The 16,221-nt window shown below is 36.4% G+C and overlaps 1 protein-coding gene across 1 annotated transcript in view; it reads left to right on the top strand.

Annotated features, from left to right (window-relative positions):
• The window catches only part of LOC131946293 (CD109 antigen), a 70,410-nt gene that overhangs the window by 11,498 nt on the left and 42,691 nt on the right, over positions 1-16,221 (top strand). Inside the window, exons 14-31 of the mRNA XM_059306986.1 lie at positions 1,899-1,985; positions 2,187-2,256; positions 3,247-3,414; positions 3,833-3,908; positions 4,975-5,092; positions 5,446-5,559; positions 6,907-7,008; positions 7,185-7,313; positions 7,861-8,002; positions 8,681-8,857; positions 9,002-9,083; positions 10,425-10,581; positions 10,919-10,999; positions 11,981-12,146; positions 14,145-14,353; positions 14,529-14,681; positions 15,460-15,522; positions 16,082-16,191. Coding sequence (XP_059162969.1) covers positions 1,899-1,985; positions 2,187-2,256; positions 3,247-3,414; positions 3,833-3,908; positions 4,975-5,092; positions 5,446-5,559; positions 6,907-7,008; positions 7,185-7,313; positions 7,861-8,002; positions 8,681-8,857; positions 9,002-9,083; positions 10,425-10,581; positions 10,919-10,999; positions 11,981-12,146; positions 14,145-14,353; positions 14,529-14,681; positions 15,460-15,522; positions 16,082-16,191 — 2,204 coding nt within the window. The remainder of the gene's footprint in view (positions 1-1,898; positions 1,986-2,186; positions 2,257-3,246; positions 3,415-3,832; positions 3,909-4,974; positions 5,093-5,445; positions 5,560-6,906; positions 7,009-7,184; positions 7,314-7,860; positions 8,003-8,680; positions 8,858-9,001; positions 9,084-10,424; positions 10,582-10,918; positions 11,000-11,980; positions 12,147-14,144; positions 14,354-14,528; positions 14,682-15,459; positions 15,523-16,081; positions 16,192-16,221) is intronic.

The following is a 16,221-nucleotide window of genomic DNA, read 5'->3' as shown; positions in this document are numbered from 1 at the left end:
TGAAGAAATAAGAAAAAAAACACACAATGTAGGCCGACAAAACAAAAATTGTATCAATCTAAAAAAATATATACACACTACAACCAAAAACAATGAACGTAACGCAATCTGTTTTGTAATTCTTGTAAAAAAACATTCTTACATAATAATTCCTGGGAAATTATTTAAGACAAGTGTAATAGGGGAAATAATCACTCTCTTAATATAAATATTTATATATCTACACATTTAATTATAAATGTCAAAACAAATAAATAATTACTTTCGAATATAATGAAATTGTTTAACACTATTCGTGTTTGCAAAATGTTTTTGTCTATAATCAGAATTTAATATATCGTCATCTTAAATGCTAAAGTATTAAAGCGTAATGAAAGATTTTAAAATCAGAGTTGGTATAAAATCACGCTTTTTGTTTGTATAGATAGACATTCCGGATAACTGCCTACATTTAACTAAATATCGGTCTTTTAGTCAGATCATATATTTTTAATTAGCTACTACTTCTTTGTTTTCTTTAAAGATCATTTTTCAACATAGTGATAGGTATGGGTTAGATCACTGTATTGATCACACACATTTTTACTGGTAATTGCAAAAAAACAATATTCACAGAGTTTTACGTTTAAAAAGCTAATTTTCTGGCGGCATGGTACTTTGGTACATCATTACGCGTTTTTCTACATGTACTTAACAGATCATTTCGGGGTGGGTTGGGGGGGTCAACTTTCTTCATCACTGTCCGGTCACTTTAGGTCAATTATCCAACCCAGTGTATACCTAGGTGTGACATTAATATCGCTATACACAATTGTGGTGGTGAGGTGTGTGGGGGGGGGGGGGGGGGAGAGATAACCAACTCAGAGTGAACATAGCGTCAGTTTTTATGACTGTACTAAACATACATATATATTACACAAATATATATTACACAAATATATATTACACAAATAGATTTAAATAAGTAGCAGCGGTATTATGACAATATGTTTTGTTTTACAGAGGTGTCCATGGGGGAGGGGGGTTGTAACTGTTTCATATAATTTGTAATATAATCACTATCGCACAAACTGTAAGAATACTACTACTTCACTACGCAGTTTGCTCATAAGTAAATTTAAATAGAGGTGCCACATCACTTGTATTTGTTTCTGTATTGTAATTTTTCAAAAATTAATCTCACGATTCAAACTGTATATATAAAGTAATTATGTGTGAAGTTTTATGTATAACATTTTCTAATTCAATTATTAGTAAGCAAATACATTATACAGTTGCCTTAAACTTAACACCCCTCTTGCCAAGTGGTACTACCCGTAGAGGTTTTTTAAACATTGCAATGCATCGTAATGGTTTTTTTTTAGAATGGCAAACTGATGCAGCTGTTAATAGGTGTTGTAAACGTAGACACTACTAGACTAGTACAATAATGCTTAATTGCTGCATGAAAAGAAATCTTGTGATTTACATAGATGTGCCGACCAAAAATATTTTTTTAACAAATATCATTGTTTAAAACTTTGAGTTTTAAAAGTTTCCAAAAAGGCGCCACTTTGTTGAAAATGGCCAGAGGGGGAGCGGCCGCTCCCCCTGCTCCCCCCTGCGTACGCTACTGAGCCCCACTCTACTCATGCATAATTCGATATATATTGGGAGACACTAAGATGAATTAAATAGGCTCATATGATTTTAAGGAAGATAAACTTTTAAATCAAAGGTAAGCTAAATTTTAAATGCTGAAACGTTAGATTTTGCACAGAGCATCATTCGAGTAGGTAATACATTAATACTTACTATTTTGTTAAATTGTTTAGATTAGAGTTAAAAAACATTTCAAGATGAAACTAGATCGAATGTATAGTCTTTATGAGTTGTATAGGAATATATTTACAAAACAGATCCGCAAAAGTCTTATGAGTTACGATGAACGAGAGTATGAAATATGGAGTTACTTCAGCTCTCCTGACGCAAGAGAACTTTTCGAGGTTCGAGTTTTTTTAGATTTTTAATTGTTCACTTTTATTTTTCAAAAACTGTTAATAATAAACGTGTTTGTTGTAAGCTTACAAATTGGATAACATAACTTTTAGATAAGTCACTATGTGTTTTTAAGCTGATGCTGAAATGACATAATATATAGACATACAGAGTGTCATTGCAGGATTTTTTTTTCAAATGTCACACAGGATGCTGGCGTTACTGTTCTTACTGATGCTCTGGTGTTCCGATACCAATATCCATATTACGGTGACATAGGTGGGTGTTATTCATTTGTGTACAATATGGCACTTGTACTCGTATGTGTACAATATGGCACACAGGATGCGGGAGTTACTGTTCTTACTGATGCTTTGGTGTTCCGATAAAAATATCAATATTACGATGAAATAGGTGGGTGTTATTCATATGTGTACAATATGGCACTTGTACTCGGTATTACTGTAAGGCACACACAATTTTGTTTGTACACAAGCACTAACACATACACAAATAAGAGCACACACAGACTTACACACACACACACACACACACATATATATATATATATATATATATATATATATATATATATATATATATATATATATATATATATATATATATATATATATATATATATATATATATATATTTATATATATATATATATATATATATATATATGTATATATATATAATATATATATATATATATATATATATATATATATATATATATATATATATATATATATATATAATATTACATGTATATACATATATATATATATATAGGAAAGTATAGGAAAGTATAGGAAAGTATAGGAAAGTATAGGAAAGTATAGGAAAGTAGGAAAGTATAGGAAAGTATAGGAAAGTATAGGAAAGTATAGGAAAGTATAGGATAGTATAGGAAAGTATAGGAAAGTATAGGAAAGTATAGGAAAGTATAGGAAAGTATAGGAAAGTATAGGAAAGTATAGGAAAGTATAGGAAAGTATAGGAAAGTATAGGAAAGTATAAGAAAGTATAGGAAAGTATAGGAAAGTATAGGAAAGTATAGGAATGTATAGGAAAGTATAGGAAAGTATAGGAAAGTATAGGAAAGTATAGGAAAGTAAAGTTTAGGAATATGTGCAGGATGGATATAGAAAGAGAAAAATGTAAAGTTACAGATAAAGTAACATTTACATATAAGTATACGAAATGCAAGAAAATAGCAAAACGGATATGTTGAGATAATCTTACTTACAATGAATCGAACAGTTGACGATACCGGTGCGTTCTTTGATATTGAGCCGATGGCAGAGCCAGAACCAGAACCGGAACCAGAGCCAGAACCAGAGCCTGAAGTAGAGCCAGAACCAGAGCCAGAACCAGAGCCAGAACCAGAGCCAGAGCTATACAGAGCGTCAGAGCCAGAGCCAAAATCAGGTGGGTGAAAATTTAATGTGGGCATTTATTTTCTTATTTGAGACTGACATTTATTACGAATATTTAATTTTAAGCTAGTTTTCATATTCGTATTGTTTTTCGAATTCACAGTGACATTCACATTCGCTATTGTGTTTGCCTTTGGATTGCGTTTTCGTTTTAGTTTTCTTACACGTCCGCGTCTACGTCCACGTCTACGTTCACGTTCACGTTTACTGCCGCTGCCTCTACTTCTACTTGTATTATTACAAGTTCTCGTTCACGTTCACATTTACCTTCACCTCTGCCTCTACTGTTACATCTACATTTTACTTGTTCTTTCATCTGAATTCCACTTTGCTTTCGTATTTAATTAACATGTCATTTCATAATCATATTCACATTTACCTGTTAAAATTCGATTTGTTTTTTAAAGCAGGTCCACAGTTTCAAGAACCTGTACGTGTCAGGAAGATCTTCCCTGAGTCTTGGCTCTGGTCTGATCTTCATGTTGGGTAAAAGGGGTTGTTGATGTAGCAAAATTGGTTGTTGATGTAACATAATGGGTTGTTGATGTAGTAACATGGGTTGTTGATGTAACAAAATGGGTTGTTGATGTAGTAAAATGGGCTGTTGATGTAGTAAAATGGGTTGTTGATGTAGTAAAATGTTGATGTAACAAAATGGGTTGTTGATGTAGTAAAATGGGTTGTTGATGTAACATAATGGGTTGTTGATGTAGTAAAATGGGTTGCTTATGTAGCAAAACGTTGATGTAACAAAATGATTTGTTTATTTAACGATATGGGTTATTTGATGCAACAAAAGGGGTTGTTGATTTAGCAAAATCGGTTGTTGAAAACCTACTGAGTTGTTTCTAAATAGTTTTAGTCTCAGAAAACTGCGAAATCCTTTGTTTTATGGCAGGGGCGTAGCGAGGGGGGGGGGGGGCGGGGGTGCGGATCGCACTGGGTGACACCATTTAAGGGGGTGACACCAAGGCAAAAAATAGCAAAATATATAGAGAAAAAACACTTGAGGGGGGTGCAAATCAAAAACTTGAGGGGGGGTGTGCAAATCGAAAACTTGAGGGGGGGGGGTGTAAATCGAAAGTTTGAGGGGGGGTGCAAATCGAAAACTTGGAAGTTTGTCCCCGGGAAGGGTCGCAACGCTTCTGGGGGGGGGGGGTGACACCATTAAGTTCAGCACCGGGTGACACCCGACCGCGCTACGCCACTGCTTTATGGTATTGTTATTTAAAGTAAACATTCCTCTTTAGCGATCGATTGGGCAGATGAAGTTGAGATCATTTGTCTCTTTACCTCCGCGTACTATGGGATGGTGTGGTCAACACTATGCCCAGCCATTTTTATTTTTTTCCCGACATGCCAAGTACCAATCAGAGCTGGGTAAACTCAGTCATATGTCCGAACCGAGATCCGACCTAGAGATTTTCGGGCTTATAGCCTAGCGATGCTATCCATATTGTTATTAAGTTACATTGAGCGTTATATAATGATGCCTCAATGCATTTAATGTCTGTATTTTTTAATGTATGTAAAATTTTGTTTTACTTCACAGATCGAACGGCTCAGCTTCCATCACAGCCACTGTACCAGACACAATTACGTCATGGGTGGTCAGCGCCTTCGCCATCAACTCAAAATCAGGTCTGGGCGTGGCCCCAACACAAGCACACGTGAGTCTATAAAGATTTATGATAATCAAATTAGAGACATCTTAAAGCAAAATAATGCTCTTGTCAAATAGAAAGTACTAACCTAACACTTTATGTTGATTGCTAAAGCCTTAGCGTGACCCTAATTAAATCATAACATTCCAATAAACACACACCCTAATGAACAGCTGAAAGTGGAGTTACACATTTGAATAATCTTTCATTATATACTTATAAACATATGTATATAGGCGTTTAAACAACTTATACTTATTATTTGCAATTACTTTTGTTTAATTGAATCCATCTAGAACCAAATACCTGAGTTTCTGATATTTTTTAAAATATATATTTCACGTTACAATCTGTTCCAGCTGAAAGTCTTCCGACCGTTTTTTGTAAGCCTCAACCTCCCCTACTCTGTGACTCGTGGTGAGCAGCTGGCACTTCAAGCAAACGTCTTCAACTACCTGCCAGACGATATGCAGGTGGGAAGAGACGCTATGTACATCCTTATATATGTATATATATATATATATATATATATATATATATATATATATATATATATATATATATATATATATATATATATATATATATATATATATATATATATATATATTCATATATATATATATATGTTTATTTGTGAGTTTGTGGCAAATATTGTAACTCAATTTTGACACACTTCCAATGCCGAGATTTCGTTCAAACTTTCAGTTGAGATACTTTCCACTTCGATAACAATACAAGTCTATCTATTGTTTTAATTTAGATGTTTAAATAGTAGTTATAAATTAATTAAATTGTTTTGAAACTAAGAGGCGATAACACAATTAAATTAACCGATAGATTACTATATTTATTAACAGAAGGGGAGATTACTAGTAAGACGCAATCACCCTAACAGTCTGGTGAGCTGTGGTTCACGAGAATGTTGACAATCGTAGAGCCGGTCGATCAAGTAAAAGCTATTAGGGGCAGATAATAAATTTTTTAAAGACATAAAACCAGGGAAAGAAATTAAGAACATGCTGTCGTCTGTAAAATATGGTCACGGACGGCAGCTTTAATGGGGTTGAAAATCGTTTTTTTTTTAAATACGAGCCGACCCGCGGCGTATCATACGCCGCTATTTAGTTGTTTTATTTTCTACTTTTCAGTAATTCAAAATGTGTGAATTCGACAGTACCAATGCTGCCACTGAAAATATTTGCTTTAAAATACTATCAGTTGGTCGTTAAGGACGATAACCCCCCCGCCCACCCTCATTTCCCCCAACCCCTACCCTACCACCCTCCCCCGCCACTGAACATATTTGCTTTAAAATACTATCAGTTGATAGTTAAGGACGATAACCCCCTGCCCACCCTCATTTCCCCCAACCCCTACCCTACCCCGCCCCACCCTCGTGAAAGCAGCCTCCTCTTAATTACCTCCCCTATGTTTAAAATAGTTTCAAACTAAATTATCTGCCCCTAATAGGAGTCACTAAACCCGGCTCTATGTTTATAAACATTTAGCGTGAACCACAGCTCACCAGACCATGTGGGGGTGGGGGAGGTTGATTTATGCCTAGTGAAGAATAGAGGGGACTGCAAGGCGCGCTTACAGCTTGTTTTCTAGCGTCTCCCAGAAGAGAATTATATATATATAGATTGCGAGCGATTGATGGTGTTTTAAACCAAATGTTTTAAGTCGTATCGACTTTATAAAGTAGGAATCACTAAAAGGTAGAAAATAAAAAAAAATATAAAAAAAAAATTAAAGCAACAAGCTTTTAAATGCACTGAAAATAAGAAAATAAACTATTTTTTTTTATTAAAATTCAGGTACGTGTGACTTTGGCGGAGTCTAAACGTTTCCACAACATCTTCATCGACGCCTCAGGAAACCAGGAACTGAAACAGGTTGATGTTGTACAGGAGGTTATGGTAAATTTTTTGTTTGTTTTGTGTCTTGTTATTGTATTTTACAAAAATGAAGTACTTACGACTTGTAAAATTTCTCACATTATGTAGTTACACGATCAAGTTTACGTTTCAAAAAAAATTTCTTTTTAAATATTGCTGAATTTCACGAAACAATCTCAAAATATGTACGTTTAAAGGTCAAGGCTGGTGAGGCCAAGTCTGTGTATTTCCCCATCGTCCCTGCCGACCTTGGTAGAAATGACGTGGAGGTCAAGGCCCAGTCGTCCAAGGCCGCTGACGCTGTGCGTAGACAACTCCTTGTTGAGGTAAAATGAGGTGGATGCGTAGTTAGCTTCGTTGGTGCTAGTTTGTCTTTTATACGGATAGAAACAACTCTTGAAATGCCACTAATCCAGGACGAGTTGAACATGATAAAGAATCGAGCTTATCCCACATACCTGTACTCACCATAACAGATTAGTTACCATGGAAGAAAATTATAAAGATAAAGAGATTGTTAGTTTATCTAAAGAACTTATAGCAGTCGTCATGACGACCGCGGGTGTCATTAGCACGAGAGTAATGTTCTACAACGGGGGTCGGTGTGGCCTAGTGGTAGACCGCTAGACTACTGAAGGACCCTAGTTCGAATCCTGGTTCGCCAGTAGAATCTTCCTTAGTCCACCCAACTCTCATGGGTACCTAACTCACGTTAGGGAAAGTAAAAGTGCCTGGGCACACTTTCCTTTCGTATGCCGTGGTCACAGAAAAAAGATAAAATCTACTTCACTTACCCCATGGACCGTCAGGCTTGAAAAGAGAACTACTTTATTATCCTACAGTCGTATGTATCATTAGCTGGTCTATCCACAGGCTGAAGGGGTCCCCAAACAATACAACATCCCTGTCCTCATCGACCTGACAGACGGCAAAAAAACTTTCTCAAAGACCATTGACCTCACGCTGCCAGACAAAGTAGTGAAGGGATCTGAACTTGTTAGAATTTCGGTTGTCGGTAGGTAGTAATTGTCATGGGCGTAAATATAGGGAAGGAAGGGGGGGGGGGTGACAGTAATATATGCTGTCGGTGTGTAATTAGAGATGATATACGTGGTGAAATGAATGTGTTATTGATCGGTAGATGGTGGCAGGAAGAAAATAAAGACAGGATCGTAGTTGTCCGTAGGTTGTGGCAATCATTGGGTTAATTATAAGGAGGGGGGGGGGGGGTTCGTAGCCTTCAGTAGTAGCAACAAGAGGTGTAGTTATATAGGATCTCTGCTGTCCAACAAAGGTAGCCATTATAGGCGTAGAATTTTCAAGTGTCCATTCGGGAATTTTCGCAATCGTGCAAGCGTCCACTTGGGCATTTGTCGCATTCGGGCATGTGTCCATTCGGGAATTTGTCGTATTCGTGGAAGTATCCATTCGTGAAAAAGGCTTTCGGGAATCAGTTGTAGACCCATTTCGGGGAGAGGGGGGTAATAATTGTTTTCTTATTTTCCAGTGGTTAGTGGTAGACAGTCGCGTTGGTATGGGTATAAGGGGAGGAGGTATCTTGGTATGGACGGGATAAAGGGGAGGGTGTCTTAGTTGTTGGTGTACAATGGTAATCAGAACGAATAATTTTTTTTTTAGGATTTGCATAAAAACAGTCGTAGCCTACTTTGCATTAAATTATAACACCCTTCAGGTGACCTGATGGGTCCTACCATCGCGAAACTGGACTCCCTGCTCCAGATGCCCACCGGATGTGGGGAACAAAACATGGTCAATCTGGCACCGGATGTCTACGTCACAGATTACCTTAAGGCCGTCAATCAACTGAATGGAGACGTCAAGGCTAAAGCCATCGGATTTATGGAGCGTGGTACGACTATTACAAAAATTTAAATTATCTTACAAATAACTAGACACTTTAAGTATTTCTACATATTATTATATGATGTACTGCCTTGTTTAACATAGATATGCATTCATTATAAACGTTATGTACATTCGTGATGTTACCCAGGCTACCAAGGCGAACTGAGCTACAAACGCAGTGACGGCTCGTTCAGTGTTTTTGGCTCCTACGACAGGTCGGGCAGTATGTGGTAGGTACAGAGGTTTATATGAAATATTTACACCATGTGGTAGGTTTAGATGTTTGCCTGAAATATTTACAGCATTTGGTATGTTTAGAGGTTTACGTGAAATATTTACAGCTTCTGGTTGCTTTGGAGGTTTATGTGAAATATTTCATGTATGTGATAGCTTTATAGGTTGATGTAAAATATTCAAAGCATGTGGTTGGTTTAGAGGTTAATGTGAAATATTTCTGGCGTGTTGTTGGTTTGTGGGTTCATTTGAAATATCTCTAGCATTTGGTAGGTTTAGAGGATGATGTGAAATATTTCCAGTTTGTGGTAGGTTAATAGGTTGATGTGAAATATTTGACCTTTTTGGAGGTAGGCTTAACAAACAATACCAGTTTCATAAGCGCATCTACCGTCCCATTCTTTATAGTTCTATCTTTCACGCTGACAAAACCCGATCGTGAATCATATAACCCCTGGGGATCGATCGAATCTAGTTTAAAAACCACTTGTAAAGAGATTTAAACAAAATATTTCAAGCATGTGGTAGGTTGCGATGTGTGTGAGCAATATTCCAGAATGTGGTGATACGTTCAGAAGTTCGTGCGATATATTTCTACAATGTGGTAGATTTAAATGTTCATGTGAACTTTTTCTAGCCATTGGTAAGTGTAGAACTCGTATGTTTAGAGATGTGTGTAAACTGTCCCTACAACAATCAGCTAGAATGGTAAAAGTTGAAATGACCGACTGATAAGCTAAAAAATGTTGTTTTGTTCCGCATCTACATTAAGACGGATGTATTTTAACTCCATGTTTTGACAAACTAATCACTAATTTGTTTTGTTTTTCACGGATTGTTTTTTTTATGCAAAAATATAATTTTTAGCTTGACAGAAAAAAAGATACTTCGATTAAACTCATTGTATAATTGAGGTTTTTATTTATGAGTGCATAAGCTTAAAAATTCCTCTAGTAAAGCCGGATAATTGTAAAGGGAAAAAAAAGATATCAAAGAAGAAAGATTGTATTCGACGTGAGTAACTCGGAATTCCAAATTAAATATTTTTTTCATCGATTTTTACCACATTTGTTTTATTATAACAATGAGTAGTTAAAAAAGATTTAAGTCTTAATGTTTTAGGCCAAAAGCACATAAAAAGTTGCAGTCTAGTATTTGTAGAATTACTTATCATCTTTTTTTTTTACCAAGACACAAAGGACCGGCACGGAATGCTCTTTCCAAGTTTTGTACAATTCAATGCAATGCAATAGAATTACGTTCAAAGGTTTTCACAGACAGAGGTTAAAATGACGTTTAAAGTAAAAAAAAAAGAAAAATTCTCTGAATCTTCACAGGCTGACAGCTTTTGTAGCCCGCGTCTTCCACCAGGCCAAACGTCACATCTTTGTGGATGACAACATCCTCAACGACGCCATCCAGTGGATGATACAGCAACAAAAAACAGACGGCAGCTTTCCGGAAACCGGATACGTTTACGACAAGAACATGCAGGTGAGAAGAGTTTTTTTCAGGCACCTCTTCAGTGCCATTCCCCCCTCCGAAGAACGTCAATGCCCTCCCCCCCTCCCCCCCCCCCCCCCCCAGGCGCCAAATTAAATACAATTGATATATTTACTTTGAATAGTGACCGCCCTCCCCCCCCCCCGGAAAATTTTGTCCGTCCGCCTAAAGATGTTGTGCCCTGCCCCCTGTTACGGAGACAAAAGTCTGAAAGAAACACTACACGTCAGCCGAAACATTGTACAAACAGCTTGACAATGTTCATGAAGAAAAAACAATAACAAAGCATGAGACTAATTTTATTTTTATTATTTGTGTCTACCTGCAGGGTCAAACAGGGTCAGGGGTCGGGTTGACCCTGTTTGTGCTGATCTCACTACTGGAGAACCATGAGGACCAAACGAACACTGTAAGTAGAGGGTTAATTTGGATAGTGGTAAAGAAATAGTTAACGGACACACTGGCACGTTGCGGGTTAACTTATATATAATTTCGGTAAAGAGTAAGTTTTTAATAGCTAGCCGAGTTATTCAAATAAAAAATACTATTTTCTGATACTCTCTCAAAATGCGATGGACCCGACGTCTTTACAACCACAAGTAACAGTTTTTATTTCACATATTTTTTTATTAACAATACGAATCAAGTCATAATTAAAAATACACTATAAAGCTATAATCAAGAAACAAAGAGAGTACTAATTTCTTGTCTCTTCAATGCACATGAAAAGGATTTGTTTATGTAACCGACTGTACTTTTGGTATTGTTTATTTATATTATATTTACCATGAACTTGTATGAAAGTAGAATTCCTGGCCAACGGAAAGACTGTGTGGGCGACTACTCATGTTTTTCCATGCTTTTTGTTATATCGCTAACTGGCATTAGTGGAGAGAATGAGGTGTGTAAAAGGGGAGCGTAAGGTGGACAAGTGGGTGCCTGTATAGAAGAATGTAAGTCGTCACCACGCCGTCTGGTTTGTACTTGTATCATTGTTATCCTTCTATGGATTTATGATTATTATTCCTCATGGATATACTTTATCAATATAAATAAAGTTGGGAATGAAAGAACATCGTCTCTATTGAAGTAAGAACTCACAATAACATCGTATTTTCTCATCATCAAAAACGTGTTTTAACAGTTTATTTAAGCGGCGTGGGTTAAAAAAATGCATTATATGTTAAATATATCCGGGGGGTCTTGTAAAATTAACAACGAACGCTTTAACCAGAATCTTACAATTCTCATACAATGAATCTAAATTATTTAGAAGTTCGCATTGTCCCAGACAATGTTAATCAAATGCTTGTTTTGTCCTTAGAAGTTGTAATTTAAAAAAAAAATCAATATCTCAGTAACGTAATATGAAAACCGCATTTATTCCAAGAATGTCGATGAGGCTATACAAAAAGCCCTGGCCTACGCTGAACAGGAAGTTGCCAAGTTGGATGATCTCTACGTTCTCGCCATGGCGTCTTACGCTTTCCAACTTGCCGGCAGCAACATGACCCAAGCTGTTCTAGACAAACTGGAAGCTGAGTCAACTCAGAAGGGTAAATACTTCCCTCTGTCTTATATGACGCTTGTATATTCACCGCAGTCTTTGAGAACTTTTATAATTACACTGTGCCCGCATTGCCTACTAAATATCAACGCACAAAAAACACTATTAACCCCCGACGCCCATTACGGAACCCCCGCCTTGATCCTTATTCTTTAACAGTTCTCTCCCTCCCCCCCCCCCCTCTCCCTCGGCGTCTTTTAAAACCAAAGCTACCCCCTCACAGTGTAACAGAACACGAAGCAATAACTCGAACAACAATGCAAAATCTTAAATGCAATCATTCTATTCAATGTAAACTCGTGACATGGCTGTTATAAATTTGTAAGACAGATGATTAAAATAGGGGGTGGTGTATAGGATATAGCAGGTTTATCACACATAAAACAAGCATAAAAAACCTTTATAGTAATAAGATTTTATATCCACTGAAAATAAGTATATAAAAATAACTGTTTTTCTTTAATAAAATCTTTGGTCGCTCATAAGATCTACATATTTTTAAAAGTTTGTTGCTATAAAGGTTTTTCATTTTCGAATGATTCTTAATTTATAAAGTCAACAAGACTAAAAAATTGCTTTACAACACCGTCAGTAACTAGAAATATCTAAAGGACGATCTGCCCCGTGAAAAACCCGTCTGTGACCACAATTTGCAGCGAAGTTCTTAAGGAAAGTTCTTAATTTTGTTACCTCCTCTTGGTTTAACTTTTTAAAAAATACTTTAAAAAAACTTTTTAAAAAACCACGTTTTTCTTGTGGACTAAAAAGTAGAAAATAAAATTTTCTTTTGTGCTTCCTCGAGCTGTGCAGGTTGTTGTGATGACTGACAAAAAACGTGGGTACGTTCACCATCAAATTTCCCGACCCATCTGCCCGACCCACGTTTTTTGTCAGTCATCACAAGAACCTGCACAGCTCGAGGAAGCACAAAAGAAAATTTTATTTTCTACTTTTTAGTCCACAAGAAAAACGTGGTTTTTTAAAAAGTTTTTTTTAAGTATTTTATTTTCTCCTTTTTAGTCCGTTGCTACACATGAAAAACGTGGTTTTTAAAAAAGTGTTTATAAATACACGGACTAAAAATCTTGAGCGACCAGGATTCGAACCTAGGTTGTCGCGGCCACAACGCGAAGTACTAACCACTATACGATCACGGCCAGCGCGCTCACATCGATTGGGGCCGAAGTAACTGGGTCAATAGGTGATTAATTAAGTGATTAATTCGAGTGCGAAATAGTCTTTTAAGAGGTGCAAATGGAAATTTTGAGGGGGGTGCAAATCGAAAGTTTGTCCCCGGGAAGTATCGCTACGCCTTTGGGGGTGACACCATTAAGTGCCGCACCGGGTGACACCTGATCTCGCTACGCCACTGCCGACTCTATGATAGTAAACATACTCGTGAACCACAGCTCACCAGAATTTTAGGGTGATTGCGTCTTGCTAGTTATCCCACCTGCTGATATTGAATCTATTAGTCTATCAATTGATTTAATTTTGTTATCTCCTCTTAGTTTCGAAAATGTTTAATTAATTTTAATGACTTATTAAAAATTTTAGTAAATAAAAAATAGACAGACTTGTATTGTCATCGAAGTGGAACGTATGTGAAAAGATTGAACCAAATCGGCGTGTTAAACGTGGATGAAAATTGAGTTACACGATTTGCCACAAACCAACAAACAAATAAACACACAACCAAACAAACAGACGTTGTGAACAAAATAAAAAGCAGTTAAAAATTACAACAATCATGACTGAGCTAGGTTATATGATTTTTAAAAAAATGTATTTAATAATTGTATTGGCACATTTTTAATACAAATTACAAGGACGTGGTGTTTTCAGAATAAAAAAAAACTGGTCTCTTGTCCATTTAAACAATAATGATCAAACCCGCCTCCATTGGTATTACGTCTACAATACAATCAGCACATTGCTATTGTATACCGCGCAGTTGAAAAATTCCATTTTTTCTTTCTATAAATAGACGGCACGGTGTACTGGCACCAGCATGAGCCCCCTAAGACCTCTACCGACCCATGGCACTGGCCTAACCCCACCAAGGCCATTGACATTGAGATGACCGCCTACGTCTTGCTGACCTACACAAAGCGGGGCGACTTGGTGGCGGGCAAGAGCATCATGCAGTGGATCACCAAACAGAGAAACGCCAACGGTGGCTTCATATCCACACAGGTTTATCAAGACATTAACAGTGTTAAACTCTAAACAAAATTTTTAGACTGTATTTATTTTTGGCCAATTTATTGAATTTGTATGAAACATACCCCGCCTCTTTATAAATCGTTTTAAAATGTAGTGTTATAAATTAATCAAAGATCGAGTCTTTTATTTGTCGACTTCACTATAGGACACAGTGGTTGCCCTGAACGCCCTCAGCGAGTACGCCAAGCAGATGCCCAGAAATAAAGTAAAACTCCACATCACCACCCAGCTGGACGATGAGACTACATACACCTTTGATATTGACAAGACCAACTCACTTCTGCTGCAGTCTAAAGAGGTCGATAGTCCAAACTTAATTTTTTAAGAATATACATCTATCACATCAACTAATATACAATTTTATATATACATATATATAAGTATATATATATATATATATATATATATATATATATATATATATATATATATATATATATATATATATATATATATATATATATAATATGTAAAAAACAAAGTTTGTATGGGTTTGTTTGTTTGTTATTTATACATTACTACACCTTTCATCCGATCGCCATAAAACTTTGAGGCGTTGATGTGAATACTCCAGGAGAAGTTTCTGTGAAAAAAAAATTCATTTTCACCGAGGCGACCTGGCAGTATGCGATTTGACACCCCGGACTTTACCGTGATCGCAATGGCACATATGTTCGTTTTAAAGGGTGCGATATGCTATGAATATAGTCGTTTACCAAATAAAATCAGGCACCCCGGCATGGCGCCGTTTGGCTCGCTCAGGGGTGTACAGGACGGTAGTGTGGGCAGACCCGTGCCCCGAAAATATCAACCAAAAAATATAGCGCAGGCATTGTTTACATTTAAATAACTCAGTTTTAGTAAACAAGGTCACTGTTTTAAGAACATATGATTGGTAACACATTGATGAAATACAATATTTTGTCAGACTTTCTTCTAAGATTGCTATAACGCGCGGCGACGGGCACGCTACTAATATATAAAATGCACAATGCAAATATAAATATATGTATATAGCACGTATATATATATATATATAGTTATTTATTTCTCTATATGTTTCCATGTATATATAGAATACGACAGTTCCTGCTCAAGTTGTTATTACAGCTACTGGATATGGCATGGCTCTTGTTCAGGTATGTTCTCTCTACCCTATGATTTTAATAGAACAGGAATCATCGTTCATTTCATTTATGGCTATTGGGTTGTCGATAAATAACGCCATTCTTAGGGATGAGAAGGGAATGTGGACGTTTGTGATGATGTATGACGATAGGTAGGGGGCTGAAAAAATGTAATGGAAGAGTATGCGAAAGAACCCCACACTATCTCTTATTGAAAACGCCGATGGTCACACAAGCAGGTGAACTCTACTTCACTTGCTCCATGAACCGTCAGGTTCGGAAGAAATTTAAAATAGATTTTTTTTAAAAATCGCCACTTCGTTTATGAAATACCCAAAATCTTTCAAACTCTGAAAATGAGTTTTATGATATAAAACATTCTCAGTAAAAGTAGTGATGATTATGTTATGTGGTCTACGTTAGTTTTTAATAAACTAAAATATAAATGAAAAAGATAAAAATGTAACTAGGCTATAAGAGAAAATACCCTGTAGTTTGCTATTCAATAAATATATATGTATGACAAGTAATACTTCTCATATAATGTTCTGACATTGTGTTGCTTATATAGGTGGCTGTAAGTTTCAATGTGCTGTCTGAAATAGAGGCAAAATCCTTTGATCTGAAAGTAAAAATGGTAAAGGAGACTCTAAAAACTTTGGATATAGAGACATGCATAAGGTGTGTTTATTGTCGGATTTAAGGGGTGGC

Source organism: Physella acuta, unplaced genomic scaffold (genome assembly GCF_028476545.2).
Source record: "Physella acuta isolate Inbredline_101_S28 unplaced genomic scaffold, ASM2847654v3 ptg000550l, whole genome shotgun sequence".
NCBI classification, from domain to species: domain Eukaryota; kingdom Metazoa; phylum Mollusca; class Gastropoda; family Physidae; genus Physella; species Physella acuta.
Note: the sequence above shows the minus strand (reverse complement) of the source record. Positions and strands in the feature narration are given on the sequence as shown.